This window comes from Mauremys reevesii, linkage group 1 (genome assembly GCF_016161935.1).
Source record: "Mauremys reevesii isolate NIE-2019 linkage group 1, ASM1616193v1, whole genome shotgun sequence".
Classification (NCBI taxonomy): domain Eukaryota; kingdom Metazoa; phylum Chordata; order Testudines; family Geoemydidae; genus Mauremys; species Mauremys reevesii.
In genome coordinates this window covers 180,316,777-180,333,901 of record NC_052623.1, presented here as the reverse complement: position 1 = coordinate 180,333,901, position 17,125 = coordinate 180,316,777, and the positions used below count along the sequence as shown (strand labels likewise).

The window sequence follows — 17,125 nt, the reverse complement described above, 5'->3', positions numbered from 1 at the left end:
TGCTCAAAGATGTCTGAGCAAATAATAAGATGGATAATATTGCAGTGAGAAATACATAATAAAGTCTGGAACTGATGTACAAGTATTAAATGTCCATTTACAGTTTAGCAGAAAGGTCATATTCACTTAAAAAAAACCACAACTCCCCGTTATGTTGGATATATATTTTAATTATATGTCGTTAGTTGCCACGCTAATACAAGCATTCAAAGGGTCAGCGTTAAGAGGTAGCAAGCCAGGCAATTGCCTGGGGCCCCACAGCACAGGGGCCACTGTGAAGTTAAGTTGCTCAGGCTTCAGTTTCAGTCTTACCTGGTAGGGCTCAGGGCCCTGAAATATTTTTTCCAGTCGTGCCTGGCAGAACTTTTGGCTTTCTGCCCAGGGCCCTAGCAACTCTAATGCCCGCCATGGGTGGCAGATCCCCTGGAACCTGCTCACAGCAACTGGACCCGTGGTTAGGCACCACAGCTCCAAATGACAAGTACTCCTGCAGTTAATATTGAGACAGTTAAATATTCTTACCAAGAGGCCACATACTGTTTTGTTCAATTTTATTTTCCAGAAACCCCATTGGACAATGTCTGTGGAATGCCCAAATCTGCACTATACAGAATTTCTACAGCATATTTCTAGTGACCTTATTTGTCACTATTGATTTAATAAAAAGGGTTACAACAATTCTAGATAAATTAAGTTGTTTAGAGCTGCTCCTTCACTTTTCTAGCCCATATTACCACCTCTTGTAGGTCACTGGTGCCTCTCTCTCTCCCTGCCCTTAGCTTTGCCTTATTTCTAACAATAATGCTTCAGACCAAAAGGAAATCCCAGGAAAAAAGAGAAACAAAAGTTTGGCAGCTCTTATGCAATTACTTTTATTTCAGAATGTATTTTAAAAGGCTGTATATAAATATCTCTGAAGTATGACATTTTCCCCAAATGCAGATTATGCACATTAACCTGTAAACTGACAAGATTTTATAATATTGATGAGGCATCACCACTTCCAGGACTGCACTCCCCTGAACCTCAGCTACATAAACACTTAAGTAAAGATAGGTGTTATAGGGTTAAAGCTACAGGCACCAAGATTTAAATAGGACTAGTCTTAACAACAGAACTCCAATCTTCAAACAGTGTCATTTAGTTAAATGAAGGACCTTCATAGTAAGTTGTGCACTGGGGAAAATAATCAAAGTGCAATACTGCTCTTTTTAAAATTCAATGGTTTGTGCCAAAATAGAGTACCAAAACTAGTATTAGATACAAAATAAATAACTTTGTTGCACTTAAATTTATCAACCACACAAGGTAGTTTTAAAAATATTAAATAGACCATGCACTAGGAGATGTCTCATGCATGTTAACTTCTCTATGAAAAGTTTCCAGCTACAAAGCTGCATCCCTTTTGGAAACTTTTCAAGCAAACAACCCATCCATCCTTAAAAACAAAATATATTTGTAAACTTACACTTATGGAAATGAAAAGTCCACTTACTGGACAATTTTTCCATCCTCCCAGACTTTAGAAAGTTTTAAAAGTCCTATTTTTGTTCTGAATTTCACATTTTGAAATTCCTCTGAAGCCCCTTCCTAACTTCCCATGTCTTAAAGCTTTTCTGGTTCATTTAATTAGCTATGATTTTATTCTGATTTTATGCAATCAGTTAATCCTGCTAGTTTCTCACACAGAGCGTTGAAGACAAAAATTAGCATTTTAAGTTCCATTGTAATTCTAAATCCCTTTAAAAAAAAAGCTATGAATAAGACTTACAGCAGGGTAAGCCCTAATTCTTGCAAAGATTTCTGAATATATGCAAAGTAAACATAGAAGTATTTGCAAGATAAGGGCCTGAAAAAGCATCTGCATGGTACTTGAGAGAATTGTACTGCATACTGATATTTGTCCATTATTTCTTTGAAGGGACTTCAACTTTAAGTTTAGTCATTCTTGTTTTTTTTTTTTTTTTTTTTTTTAAGAATTACATACCTACTCCTGCTAATTTTTGCAATAGTTCCACCACTTAAAGTATTTTGCCCTCTTGTTGTGGCAGGAACCATATACACACAGGGCATGAGGTCCCTTGAGAACAAAGAATTTCTGCTATTTTTCTTTCTCCATACAGAAAACTTCTTGGTTTTCCTTGGTTACAGTTCAAAAGCTACTAGCAGCATTGTCTGAAATACTTGGTAAACTCAGAGACAAGGCCACTTTAAAATGGTAGGGCAGACACATTCCATCAAAACCATGTTTTTTAAATTAAGTGCAAGCTTATTACTGAAAAGTCTCAAATGTAGCAGATAGCAAAAGATTTAAAATCAACAGTTATTAGATCTCACATTCAAAAATACAACTTATTTCAGATTTATTAAATCTGATTTTGCTCAGTTATCTGCTGTTAGGTGAGGACAATACCTTCTTCGTTGACTAAGGATAAAATAACATGTATAAAAAGGAGTTTGACTATTCAGCATTTTATCCCTTCAAAAAGAGCACAATTAGACAAGTTTCTTTAAAAACTTTCCTCCAAAAGTTGAGACTTTAGGAATCAACTTCTGTTCCTTGTATTTTACAACCTGCCAGTAGTCAAAAGCAGAGGACTGCAATATTACCACATTTACATTCCAGTTCCTGTATGGTTTTCTTTACCAGACTACAACTCACAATTATCACTCCATGTTCAATTCAGAGTGGGGGAAAGCATCAGGAACCTGAAAACATGTAGACACCAACATGCTAGGCACCAGATAAAAATAGTTGGATTCATTTTATTTTAAGGGAGAATGTTGTTAAAAAGAAGCTGTAGCTCTTAGCTGAACACCAATGCATTTCATGGCAAATAAGGTACGGATGTATTGGCTGAAAAACATGAATGGGACCCTTCCAGGGCCTAATGTGCTTTCTTCCTTAATATAACAGTGGCTTTATAACACCTTTTGGCTGCATGGCAGGAAGTACAGTAATGATGGCATTATCAGGTGTCTGCCCATTGGAGAAACAGCAGAGGGGCCACAGCAGCCTCTCTAGCTGATGACAAATGGAATCATAGGAATCCATTAGGAAAATGCATTTTAAAGTAGACACCAGTGTAACAACATTAAAGAGCAAAAAACTCCCCCCTCCCCCCCAATTTTGTTTTGATTGCAGTAAGTCTACATTAAAAAGAGAAAATCCACAAATAGTTTCAGCAATAGCACTGCTGTTATAAACAGCAGCACAAGAATCTTAAGTGGACAAATAGATAGCATTCAAACAGGAAAACTGCATTTAGAAAGGTGCTTTGAAGTGCTCAACTGACTCAGTTTAATAAATAAATTAAGCTGAATGTTACCTGAGCTGTCTGCATTAATACAGCTACACCTCCTCTCTCAGTACATACTATCTCCACCACAGGTTCAAGCTCATGGTTACATTCCACTTTCAAGTCTTCAGGGTCTGCTAATAAAATTTAGCAAGAAAATGTGTGCATTTTATTGGCAGTAGCATGTTTGCACACCTATCAACTCAGGTTTTCATCCCACATCCGGTCGACAAACCAATGGAGCAGAGGTGGGTTATGTGTGTCCATTATTTTTGAATTGCTAATACCTTTAAAACATGATAGAGCCAGCACACAATGTATGGTCTAGCAACACTTAAATGGAACAGAATTAAAATAGTAGATATTACATGGCTAAGACTAGGCTTCATTGTTTGTTGGGCAAGTCTATGCACAGTCATGAGTACAGTTTTTTGAAACAGTGAATAATGGAATGTGACAAGAACAGTGAAGTTCAATTGAAGTTAGTTTTTCGTAAATGTCTATTAGGAATTTCTACAGCACTGACTTGGAGGGGCCAGGACCCTCCAACAATCCCAGCTTGGATAGCTACACCCATTACCACTGCCAGATCAGGATCTACAGAGGTGTTGGGTTCCTTTCCAAAGAACTCTTGAATAACTCTGCGTATCCGGGGAATACGGGTGGAGCCCCCTACTAATACAATCTCATCCACTTCTGTCTTGGGTAGATGTCCTTCCTTCAGCACCTGCTCAATGGGCACAAGGATCTTCTGAAACAGGTCCTCGTTCAACGTTTCAAATAGTTTTCTGGAGATTTCTGTTTCAAAGACAACTTTGACAGTGTTGCTCTGTGTTTGTGAAAGGTCATCCCTTAAAAGGCTTATCACACCGTCTTCCATTTGTGAAGGTTCGGCTGCAATTACATTATTTATTTTTATCTGTTCTCTTTCTGAAAGTTCTTTTAGGTCCTTCCTTTCTGGCATGGTAAGAGAAACTCTGACAGGAGAAGAATCGTGTAGAGTCAAATTTAACTTGACTGCTTCCACAGCCTGCCTAAGTCGATGTATTTCTTCCTTTCTGGAGGGCACAGAGCCATACATTCGATGGATTTGGTCATACAAGTATTGCAGCAATCGCTGATTAAAGTCCTGTCCTCCAAGTTTGTTGTTACCTAAGACATAAAAATGTATCAGATCACTCACAGTATTTCAGAAGACAAAAAGATGCCCTTTGTCATGTGCAGGACATTCTCATGGGACTGGGAAAAAGAAATATCCTCAACTATAGTGCCAACAGCCAATGTCACACCCAGAAGTATAATCATTTGGGGATATTTTGTTTGTAATGTGCTTCACAAAACAAGAATGTTTTCAGGATTCTCTGTTTCAATTTGCATAAATGAAAAAGCAAGGCGGTGGGGATTTCAGAGGAATTATTTAAAAAATAATCCACCAGAACACTAGGAAGGGGTTTGGTTAGTAGAGGGTAAAATTTGAAATGGAAAATATTTGTGGCCTGCTGTGATACTATGCAAGTCCATCTTTTCCATATTTCCAGCTCACACTCCAAGTCTTAGTTACTGTCTACATCTCTGCCCATATTAGACATTTTCACTAATAGTAGCAAGATGAAACTCATGAAGAATTACTGCCTCAACTCCTGGAGCTGAACTTCGTTAAGGCCTTATTGTATTTTAGAGCCTTCATATCAAAATCATATACTAAGGGACATTAATGTACACTGATAAAGGCTACTTTTGAGTCATGAGGTATCTAGTCTGTCAAGTTCTTCCTGTAGAAATGCTGATTCCCAATAGGAGTTATTTCAACTCTTTGGATCAGTGAGCTTCAAGCCCTAGTAACGGACCCATCCTACATTAGGCTTTATAGGTAGCTGGTGGCATAGTGCTCTCATCCCAAATTCCCTCTGAAGGTGTTAGTTCCACCTTAACCGTCCTTCCAACATTTTTCAAATACCTATGCCTGCTCTTCAGAAGATTGGCCTCTTGAGTTTTCCAATGGAATGGGTACTACCCATAAATATTCAGTCCATCTTTTTTTTTCCAACTGAAAAAAGGAGTTCATACTGTCCAACAGAACCATGTTGAAATGGATGACTATATTTATTACTTTTGGTTTTACTAGACAGCACAGCAGGTGTCAAAGCTCATTGAGTCGGGAATATCAAAAGTAGTACTCAGCCTCAAATCTGTCTGAACCCAGGTCATCTGCAAAGCAATTGTGTGTTCACTACATAGGCTTACAAAGCATTGCTGCCAGAATTCTTTGCCAAATGATGAATCATTTTGGCATATTTGTGTTACAAAACCTGTTTCTGGGTTAACAGTGTGTGAGCGCTCTACCCCTTAATGTCTGAGCTGCAGCCAAGCACGAAAGGGGACTGTTCTAAAGCACCCTTCAATAATATGACAAATCCCCTTGACTCAGACAGATGGAGGTAGTAGAATGCTTTGAAACGCCACTAGCTCCAGAGACAATAATTGTAGACTGCACAAATGCTCAGGTTACCTGTGCGCAAATGTTGACAATGACAGACAGCTAGACCACAGCTTGTTATGTTAAAATCATTCAAAGAATGGAAGAATTTCTCGTAATTAAAATCAGTTGCAAACCTAATTTTAGAATTATGGAGAGTAGAAATAACATTCAGGGGACCAGTAGGCCACCAAAAGTTATGTCAATCTCAGCACATCAACTTTAGCATCTCTTTACAGGTGACCTTTTTTACGTGTATCCACTGAAATTATATAGAACTAGTTTTTGCTTAAGAAAAAAATAACATGTTTTATTGAAGTATGGGGTGACTTATCCTTACCTGCCATTGCTCGTGTCAGAAACATTCCTCCTTGTTTATTCAATAATGAGACATCCAAAGTTCCTCCACCCAAATCCACTACCAGAACATTAAACACATCCGTTTTATGGAGACCATAAGCCATAGCTGCAGCAGTGGGTTCATTAATTACCTGCAATATCTCTAACCCTGAAAAAGCAAAACAAGTTAACATTTTCTCCACACAACTGATAACTCTGTGTAGTACAATAGATTCCACTTACCGTATTTTCCGGCGTATAGGGCGACGGGGCATATAAGACGACCCCCTAATTTTAGAGTTAAAATATAGGTTTTTGGGCTATACTCGCCCTATAAGACGACCCCCCCTTCCGAGGTCATCTTTTAAATCCCAGCCGCGGCAGAGAGTCAGAGGGCTCTGGGCTGCCCGCTTTGGCAGGGAGCCGAGAGCCTTTTAAATCCCAGCCGCGGCGGGGAGTCAGAGGGCTCTGGGCTGCCCGCTGCGGCGGGGAGCCCAGAGCCTTTTAAATCCCAGCCGCCCGCTGTTATACCCGGCGTATAAGACGACTTCCGATTTTGGGGGGTTGTTTTTTAATATAGAAAGTCGTCTTATACGCCGGAATATACGGTAGTAACCCAGCCCAGTTGCCAGCAAAAATCTGGCATTATCCAACAGTTGCCAATGAGTGGAAGGCAGGTTTGCAAGGCTGCAGCCAGGAAGGAAGCATGGAGATGCACTTCCCCTCCTCACTGCAGCCCTGCAAACCTCCTACAGGCAGGACAGCAGTAGAGAAAGGGGCTGCAGTGCAGAAGTTGGGGCTTTCTACACAAGGTCAAAGAGCTGCACAGGACCTCTCCCCTCTGCTAAGCATCTCCCAGTGTTTATTCCCCTGGGTGCAGTTCCCTGGCAGGACAGTCCTGAAAGCCCAAGGAGAGATACTGTGTAGCTCCAGCATCCTGGCTACAGCTCTCCCTCTCTGCTACTGCCCTGCCCACACCTTCCCCCTCTGAGGCCACAGTCTCTTACCTCCTGTGCACAGCCAGGGAAGGAATGTCAATGGGACGTGATTTGGTTAGAAGCAATATTTTGCTGAGAACCAAAGCTGTTAATATCTGGGTTGCTATTAAGTGCAATCTATTGTATGTTTACAGTATTCTATTAAATTGTGTCAATTTTTGTTCAGATTGAAGTAAAATATAAAATGTTTGAAGGAAAAAGTTCACAGGGAATTCTACATGTGCCATGGCTTTCACTTTTTTTGTTTTTAAGATAAACTTGGAATATCATTCTTAAATTTACTTTTAGAGCAATCTGTCAGAATAAACACTGACTGAACAGTTCCCTCAGTGTGTTTTCTCAGAGGAGGTGAGGTGGGATGGTTTTTTCTCTTGTTTTTATCTGAGTCTGATTTATTTCCAGGAAGTTTCCTGTATAATTTTCTCTACTGGAAAATTTCCAAAAAACCTTTTTCCTTTAGTGATACTTGAGAACATTGCTATCTGTACTTGTATTAGCCAACTGCACTTCATGTCATTTGAGAGTTCCCTGCTGTTCCTGGTGATTGCTAATGCTCTGTAAAGTGATTTCTAAAGTTTTCTGCCACGGACTCTCCCTTGCTATTCTACATTTCACAAACAACTTAGTGTAGATGAGTAAACCTCAGGGTAATTCAAAGAGTAGAGGGAAAATACTAGAAAGAAAGATGCATCACCTGCAAGGTTAGCTGCCTTAATAGTGTAGTTCCGTTGCCTTTCATCAAACTCTGCTGGCACTGAAATGACAGCCTTGGAAACTGGCATGCCAAGGTACTCCTCTGCCATCCTCTTTAATTTCAATAGCAGTTGAGAGCCAATATACTCAGGTGAGACGTTATATGTTTCATTGGTTGTCACTGAAAATTCAGCTGCTCCATTGTTGCTGAAAATCTGGGGGGAAAGGCAGCACAACCCACAAGTGTGAAATACAGCCCACCTTTCATTTAACAAAATGCTTTTGTGAAACTGTACTTGGATATGTAGAATACCTGCTTACTCCAGAATCTACTATGAGTGGTGACTTTGCCAATCTAAAACATTCTATGTGAACCAATTTTCTTGATCTTCCATTATAAACAATATAGGAAATGAAGGCATTCAAGTTGCCAGAAAATGTGCCTGAAGTACTTTTGTCTATTTTGCCCAAAGACACCAGTGAGTCAAAATCCAGAAGTTGGGTCACACAACATCAGAATTAATAATCCTACACAACAGCACATCCAAGGAATGAAAATAGTTCTTTTGAGGCGAACCCTATGTCTACTGCTAAAGCAGAAACATGCAGGATGCCTCAGGAGACACACACATATATAGGTACTTATTCAGTCCCCATCAAAGCAGCTGCTGAGTGCTATTGTACCACTGAAGATTTATTTTATGCAGACTCCCTGCACCCACTATTAGCAGAGACACAAGAGAATGATTTCCGATGCCTGACTTAGTACCCCTTGTTAAGTACAGTAACTCCTCACTTAACCTTGTAGTTATGTTCCTGAAAAATGCAACTTTAAGTGAAACAATGTTAAATGAATCCAATTTTCCCATAAAATTTAATGTAAATGCGGAGGGTTAGGTTCCAAGGAAATGTTTGGGGGGCAGACAAAAGGCATTATATACTGTACAGTACTGTGCTGTGGTTGGGAAGTGCCCCTGCCTTACTCCGCACAGGCACAGCCCGTTGCAGGTAAGGATGCTAGAAAGCTCCTTTGCAGCAGCAGCTTCCCCAGAGAAGAACAGGCTCAGACTTTGCCGGGAGTACTCTAGGCCCGCCTCTTCCTGCCCCCGCTCCACTCCAGGCCCATCTCACCCCACTCCACCTCCGGCTCCGGAGCACGCCACTCCCCCTCCCCCCCCGCAAGTCCTAAGTGCTGTTTGGCGGTGGGGGAAGCGCTGGGAGGGAGGGGCAGGGGGCAGAGGCGGAGAAGTGGAACTTGTGCAATGCTCCTTGTAAAGTCGCTGCTCTTCCACAGAATCTTACAAGCAGGCAGCCAAACGACATTATAAGGGAGCATTGCACAACTTTAAACGAGCATGTTCCCTAATTGAGCAGGGATGTAACATTGAAACAACATTAAGCAGGATGATGTTAAATGAGGAGTTACTGTATTTTATTGTGCTAGTTTCACCATTACTGAAAGACACAGCTTTGTGGAACTGTTAGTTTCAGGTCCATTTATAATTATAACTTAACCTCATAAAAAACAAACAAACAAGCAAAAACAATGTGTAGATGGGAAATTGTAAGTGTGAAAGACTAGCTATCCATAATCATGAGAAACAAATGCATTGAGAACAAACTATGAAAGCTGTGGATTACATAATATTTACAATTCAATTGATATATACTGAAAAACACTATTTTGGTTAACATCTTATACATTATCAGCAGGTAAGGTCCTACTTTGTATGTTGTGACACAAAACAAGACTAAAACTCAAGTAACTACGGGGGGGGGGGGGGAGAGGAAAGATTAGTACCCTAGAAATACTCTCCCTGGAGTGCATTTCTTGTTGTATAAACTAGAAATAATAAAAGTAAATATAATCAATAGAGAAGGAGGCTCCATTTCAGAGGGAAGATTCTTGCATGTTTCAGTACCCTCCTGCTCAGAACAGAAGAGGGTCATGTATGTACTGTATCCACAAGCCAACACATTTAGTGAGTTCAAATTTGGCATTTGCCAACATAGTTACTCCCATTCCCAAATACTCTTCTCTCAGATCTTTCCTTCTGCTGTGAAACCAGTTGTTTTGCTCAAGTTCCAAATCCCACTTCTCTCTGTCTCAAGCTCAGATGACAACACATTAAAGTATCATAGGTATAAAAACAACATAGGGTCTAATAGCCAAATGCAGTTAATCAAGAACAAATACCTGTACAAAATAACATTTTATCTTTATTTTAAATTTTTGCAATTTGTATGTGTGCTGGTGGGATCCAAAAAGACCATATTTTCATAGAATATCAGGGTTGGAAGGGACCTCAAGAGATCATCTAGTCCAACCCCCTGCTCAAAGCAGGACCAATCCCCAAATGGTCCCCTCAAGGATTGAACTCACAACCCTGGGTTTAGCAGGCCAATGCTCAAACCACTGAGCTATCCCTCCCCCCCGAAATGCTACATTCAGGGTTCTGCATCCTGATGATCAACCTGCCAGACAAAGGCAATTGGATCTGATCCCTCTGAACACCATATATATAAAACTGTAGTTTGAATAGAATTGGTGAAGATTGCTATCTGTTTACCTTAAATGGATATCTGCTACTTTCATTTTTCAGCTCTTCTGGAGTGAAGATTTTCCCTATGAATCTTTTGGCATCATATACCGTGTTCTGTGGATTAGAATCTGCTAGTTCTAGGCCATCATATCCCACGTACACATCCGTGTCTGTGAATGACACTATGCTTGGTATGCTGTTATGCCCACTTTCATCTGAAATAACTTTCACCTGCCCTGTGCCAGGAAGGAACACGCCAACAGAGCAGTAAGTGGTGCCAAGGTCAATCCCAATCACTTTTGGTGTAGGCATAGGTAGATACTGTTGTGCCAGATAGCCAGCCAACAAAAGGGCCAAGACAGCTGAACCTGTGAGAGCGATAAAAAGACAGTATCAGAGCATCCATCCAAACAAATCCGGAAGTTCTTCAAAGCTATAATACTAGCTGTGACAGTGATAAAGGCCAAGGCCATAAGAACTAACAAACTCATAGCTGGAAGCCAAGCCAACTCACCCGTATGTTCATTTTGTTCAAAAAAAGGTATTAGTCTTATAATAATGTATTTAGTGTTTAGACTGTGAAATGCTTGTAAGTTGATGCATGCATTAATCTCACTTGTAATATCGGCATTCCATTCTATAGGGAAATATACAAGTTTTACTTTATAACCTTGAAAATGTTTGCTCTGAATTTGTGAACCCAGGCATGGGAATTGTGTGTTTCTTCCCTCCGCTGCACATTAAGACAACCTATCAATATTAAACAGACCATTAAGAAACATCACAATACAACGGATTGGTGAATGGCCCTCTCACCCTGGAAATGCTACATGCAAGGGAGCTCCTCAAATGGACTGCAGGGCCAAATGTAAAAGATAAAATAGGGTCACAAGAAAATTTTTCATTTCTTTGCTGTTTGAACTCTCACCAGGCCAGAGACACTTAACTAAGGCAGAGATCTCCAGGGCCCTGAAACCGAACTGACAGATTACTATCGCTGTCATCTTTAGCAACCATATATAGTATGCTTGCTCGCACCTGTAAATAACTTTCTTATTTCTTTTTCCTAGTTAATAAGCCTTTAGATAGTTTATTACAAGACCGGCTTCAGATATTGTCTTTGGTGTAAGATCTAAGGGTAGATGATGAGGGGTAACTGACTGGTCTCTTGGGACTGGAAGCAACCTGAATATTTTGTGAGTTTTATCTAAATGATCATTTATCACTAAGTCCAGCTTGCCTGGGTGGCAAGATAGACCAGAGAGCCCAAAGGGATACTCTGACACTCCATGGTAACACTAGTACAGTGGCAGTGGCCCAGGAATTCGTATTTGTTACTGAGTTGGTGAAATCTAATTATAGAACATGCCACCAGTTCGGGGTGTCTGCCCTGTTTCTAACAGTCTGCCCTGAGTTAACATTCATGGCCATGAATCACTCAGACAGTATGATATTACTCTGTTGTATAAATCCCTCCACTGATTCCACTCAGTATATATCTTAGTATATATTTACTCTGATGTAAAAGTAGAATGTGAAATCACATTGTGAAACTACTTTGTGCTTAGTCTCATTTCCTCAGAAGTCAGTAGCAAGCTTGCATCTGGCAATTCAGGCAAACTGCTAGCCACTGAAGTGTAACAGACAAGGACATAAGATTTGTGAAAGTTTAAAGAAAGGAACAGAAAATCAAAACAAAATAATATTGCAAAGTGATTTACAAATACATACCGCACATGGAAGATGAGGATTAATTAGTAAGTATAATCCCTACATTACAGGCACAGAAAATAAAGCAGAGGCTAAATGAATTGCTCAAGGTCACACAACAAATCAATGACATAGCCAGAGTAAGATCCCAGGAGTTCCTGGCTACCAGTACAGAGCTCAAATGACATCTCTCTATTTGGCCCTCCTGCTTTTTTTGAGGAATGTTAATATAAATATACATACAAAACATGAGTTTCCCATATCAATCAAAGACGAGTCATATATGTTCCAGAGAGCAACAGCCCGATGGACTCGTATTGGGAATTCATTCTAAGCATAAAAGGCAGCATGGAAGGTGGCAAAGAGATGGGAGAGTGAAATTGTTGATAAAGCCAAGATATATGATAAGAGAAGAGACCCAATATGTGAGCTGGGCAGGGTCAAGGAATGTCTCAAATGCAAGAACAAGATATAATGCAGTCCAATATAATGCAAATTTGGATATAACACGGTAAAGCAGCGCTCCGGGGGACGGGGCTGCTTTACCTCGTTATATCTGAATTCGTATTACCACAAGCAGTTCCTCTGCGCCTGCCCGTTATTTGCTGCTGCCCTCCCCAGTGCGCCCCCGCCCCAGCTCACCTCCGCTCCGCCTCCTCCCACGAGCGCACCGCAGCTCCGCTTCTCCTCCCTCCCAGGCTTGCCGCGCCAATCAGCTGTTCACACCGCAAGCCTGGGAGGAGGGGGAGAGGAGAGGAGGAGAAGCGGAGCTGCGGCGTGCTCATGGGAGGAGGTGGAGGCAAGCTGGGGCTGGGGGTAACGGGGGGGCATAGAGGAACCGCTCTCCACTCCACTTCTCCCCCCCCTCCCCCTCCAGGCTTGCAGGGCCAAACAGCTGATTGGTGCGGCAAGCCTGGAAGGGAGGGAGGGAGAAGCGGAGTGGCGGCGGCGCGCTCAGGGAGTAGGTGGAGGCAGAGTGGAGGTGAGCTGGGGTGGGGAGCAGTTCCTCTCCCTGCTACGATATAATGCAGTCTCACCTACAACACGGTGAGATTTTTGGGCTCTGAGTACCGTGTTATATCGGGGCAGAGGTGTACTTTATAAATTGCACAAAGTGGAATCAGTGGAGGGATTTAAAGAGGAGCAAAAAAGGTAGGATTAATGGGCAAAGATGATGTTAACGTGTGTTTCTAACAGATGGGAAAGGAATTGTGCATTTGCTTATTTTAACAGTTATTCTTCTTCTCTGTGTTTGAATGATTTTTTTCTGGGGGGTGGGGGGGAAGAAGAGAAGAGAATACTCCATATAAGACCTGTACCAAATGGATATGTCACAAACAGAAATGATTCAGGCATAAGTATCCAGAAAAGCCAATTTGAGAAGATAAGCTTCATGCCTCAACTTGAAAATATTGAGTTTATGAGATATATTCAAGTTCAGTGTCCCACATCTCTGACACATCACAGGCAAAAGTGCTAGACAAAATAGTCTTTGAGAACCTTTTGAAGTTGAAGCCATTTTGCTGTAACCAAATGTAGGTCATGACCAGGAATACATACAAATCCCTGTGATTTGACTGGCCAGAGTTACATGAAGATTTACATATGAAAAGAAAACTTAGAGCTTGTACCAGATCAGAAATAAGGACGAGCTTTTAGAATAATAAATAAAAATACATTTAGGACGACAGACTTTTGTACTAGTCAGCACTCTGACAGCAGGATTTGACAGTAGTTATGACTATGGACTTCTCTACACAGAACTGTTTCTGAATTACCCATTTGGGTTCCAAAATAAGAGAGTCCACACACGAAGGCAACCAGGAACAGCTACTGTGCTTTAAATTTACACCCAAGCTTAATCCATGTGAACCGTCAAAGGCAGACAAGCCCTGAGTGTTACTATTAACCCCATAACGTGCCATCTTCAGGATCTATTGACCAGTAAAGCGCTAAGATGAAGGGCTAAGCCAGGGAAAGCCCCCTGGTGGGCCAGGATGGTTTGTTTACCTGGCGCGTCCGCAGGTTCGGCTGATCGCGGCTCCCATTGGCCACAGTTCGCTGCTCCAGGCAGCGACCCGGGCCGAGGGATGTGCTGGCCACCGCTTCCTGCAGCCCCCATTGGCCTGGAGCGGCAAACCGTGGCCAGTGGGAGCCACAATCAGCCAGACCTGCGGACGTGCCAGGTAAACAAATCGGCCCGGCGGGCCAGGGGGCTTACCCTGTGAGCCACGTGCCAAAGGTTGCCGATCCCTGGGCTAAGCACTCAAGTTTGAAGACTAGGCCCTCCATATGGACCCCCAGGAAGGGGATCAGCAAAAACCTGTGACAGCTGGAAAAGATAATCATAAGAATGGCCATACTGGGTAAGAACAATGGTCCACCTAGCCCAGTATCCAGTCTTCCGACTTTGGCCAGTGCCAGGTGCCCCAGAGGGAATGAACCAAACACGTAATCATCCAGTGATCCATCCCCTGTAGCTCATTCCCAGCTTCTGGCAAACAGAGGTTAGGGACAGCATCTCTGCCCATCCTGGCTAATAGCCATTGGTGGACCTATCCCTCCTTTAATTTATCTAGTTCTTTTTTTGAACCCTGTTGTAGTCTTGGCCTTCACAACATCCTCTGGCAAAGATTTCCACAGGTTGACTGTGCATTGTGTGAAAAAAATACTTCGTTTTGTTTGTCTTAAACCTGCTATTAATTTCCTTTGGTGAGGCCTAGTTCTTGTGTTATGAGAAGGAGTAAATAACACTTCCTTATTTACTTTCTCCTCGCCAGTCAAGATTTTATAGACCTCTGTCATATGCCCCCTTAGTCATCTCTCTTCCAACCTGAAAAGTCCCAATCTTATTAATCTCTGCTCATGCGGCAGCTGTTCCATACCCCTAATCATTTTGTTACCCTTTTCTGAACCTTTTCCAAGTCCAATAAAACCTTTTTAGATGGGGTGACCACATCTGTATGCAGTATTCAAGATGTGGACATACCATGGATATTTTCTGTCTTATCATCTATCCCTTTCTTGATGATTCTCAAAATTCTGTTCACTTTTTTGACTGTCACTGCACATGGAGTGGATGTTTTCAGAGAACTATCCACAATGACTCCAAGATCTTTCCTGAGTGGTAACAGCTAATTTAGACGCCCATTATTTGATATGTAGAGTTAGGATTATGGTTTCCAATGTGCATTACTTCGCATTTATCAACACTGAATTTCATCTGCCATTTTGTTGCCCAGTCACCTAGTGTTGTGAAATCCTTTTGTGGCTCTTCGCTGTCTGCCTGGGACTTAACTACCTTGAGTAGTTTTGTATCAGCTACAAGTTTTGCCACCTCACTGTTTACCGCTTTCCCCAGACCATTTGGGAAGATGTTGAACAGGGCCGGTCCCAGAACAGACCCCGGGGGGCACCACTATTCACCTCTCTCCATCCATCCATCCGCTCTGCTGCCCCTTACGCACGTTACTACTCAGGGCCGGCTGCTGCCGCACAAGCTCCCCGCGGCCCCTGGGCGCAGGCGAGGGGCTGGCAGAGCCGCTCGGCCTCCCCGGGCCCATCCCCGAACCCCGGAGCTCAGGCTCAGACTCGCTCCCCCCCGCCGGCCCCGCTCACTCGCTCACCCAGCACCGTCATCTCGCCGGCCATTTCCCCCGCGCGCGCTCCCAGCTGCCGCCCGGCTTCCCAGTCTGGGCCGTTTGCTGACGCTTCCTTTCTGCCAGTGAGAGGTTTGGAAACCCCCGCTCCGCCCGCGCGGCCCGCTGGGAAGTGGAGTCCGTGCACCGCCCCCTGCCCAGCGCGGCTGATGGGCCGTAGAGTCCATAGAAACTACAACTCCCGGCAGCCGCCGCGAGAGTGAAGGTGCGTCCCCGCGTAAAACGTCGTAAAGACACGTGTCCAATCATCTTCCGCGTTCCAGTGCGCAAGCGTAAACTGGGGCGGTGCTCTTCAGGCACGTGGCTCGCAGTGTCTGCTGGGGTGGGTAGACTCATCGGTTCATGCTCGGCACTGCAAGCCCTTCTGTCTTGTGCTTGGGTCAGGCCCCAAAGTCATGAGATTGGTTATAAAACACGGGGTGGGGGGGGTTTAAAAATAATAAAACGAGGTTATTTTGGTTTATTGCTTGCCTGGTTTTCAAACATTGTTGGGCATAGAAGCCAGAACCCGACTGGATGCTCCAGGTAAAATCGGAACAGGTGGCAACCCTAATTGGAGATCACATTTTCCAGCTCGTCTGCCCCAACGTGAGGGCTACAGTTTTAGGAAAGCTGAGAATAGATCTTCGTATAATTCCGTGTTTCCAGGACCTGGAGCATGAAGAAAAAACACCAAATAGGGCTAGTCTGTGATAAATATTACAACTTGCCAGGGAACAGACTGAGCCTTTTCAGGCACCATTTCCAGAGTCTTAATTCCCCTCTTGTCCCATCCCCCCACATTGCCAACTCCCAAGATTCATAAATCAGGCCTCAAAAAAACCCCCAAAATTGGCTTAAAACTATTGAAATGAAACCAGGGTTTTGTTGGTTTTTTCCCAATAAAATTTGTGACCTTTTTATTTGCTTTTAGTGTTCACTCAGGTCATGGCAGTAAAAGATCTCATTGCAACCAGAATGGCCACAAATTTACTTTTTCAAAACTAAAGTGGAGATTCTCACAATCACTTGCCTTCCCTAGCTGGGGCTTTAAGATAACCAAATACTGCAAGACTTATGATTAAAAAACACAAGAGTTAGCAACTCTTCACCCACTTCTAGTGAGGCAGGTGATCAGTTCTGTGTTTAGGTTTGGCCCACTATAGGGCTTCAAATACTGATGGCAACTTCTGGGCTTCTGAAGGACTCAGGGAGAGTTGGGCCTCAGCTCATTATCTCACACATCTCTTCTTTCACAAGGTCCAGAACCCCTCAAGGCTTGTAGGGGAAACAGCAGAGACTGTTTTCTTAAGATTGCCTAGCACTTTCATAAAACATTTTTGTTACCTTTCTTCAAAGTGTTCTCATGTCTCATTGCAACCTTAAAAACATTCTTTAATATTTTGACACAATGACACACACACACAGC

The 17,125-nt window shown here is 42.5% G+C and overlaps 1 protein-coding gene across 1 annotated transcript; it reads right to left on the bottom strand.

Annotated features, from left to right (window-relative positions):
- Positions 1-847: 847 nt before the first annotated feature.
- HSPA13 (heat shock protein family A (Hsp70) member 13) lies at positions 848-15,834 on the bottom strand. The gene is made up of 5 exons (XM_039516348.1): positions 15,685-15,834; positions 10,376-10,716; positions 7,807-8,020; positions 6,116-6,283; positions 848-4,451 (listed from the first exon to the last, which is right to left on the bottom strand). The coding sequence occupies exons 1-5, from the start codon at positions 15,707-15,709 to the stop codon at positions 3,772-3,774; spliced, it is 1,428 nt and encodes a 475-aa protein (XP_039372282.1). The 5' UTR covers positions 15,710-15,834; the 3' UTR covers positions 848-3,771.
- Positions 15,835-17,125: the final 1,291 nt, after the last annotated feature.

Coding starts and splice junctions, on each gene's coding strand:
- HSPA13 (XM_039516348.1), bottom strand. CDS start 15,709: ATGGCCGGCGAGATGACGGTGCTGG. Junction 10,717..15,684: donor CGGCGAGATGACGGTGCTGG/GTGAGCGAGTGA, acceptor TCGCTCTCACAG/GTTCAGCTGTCTTGGCCCTT. Junction 6,284..7,806: donor TAAGGCAGCTAACCTTGCAG/GTGATGCATCTT, acceptor TTGCTTTTTCAG/GGTTAGAGATATTGCAGGTA.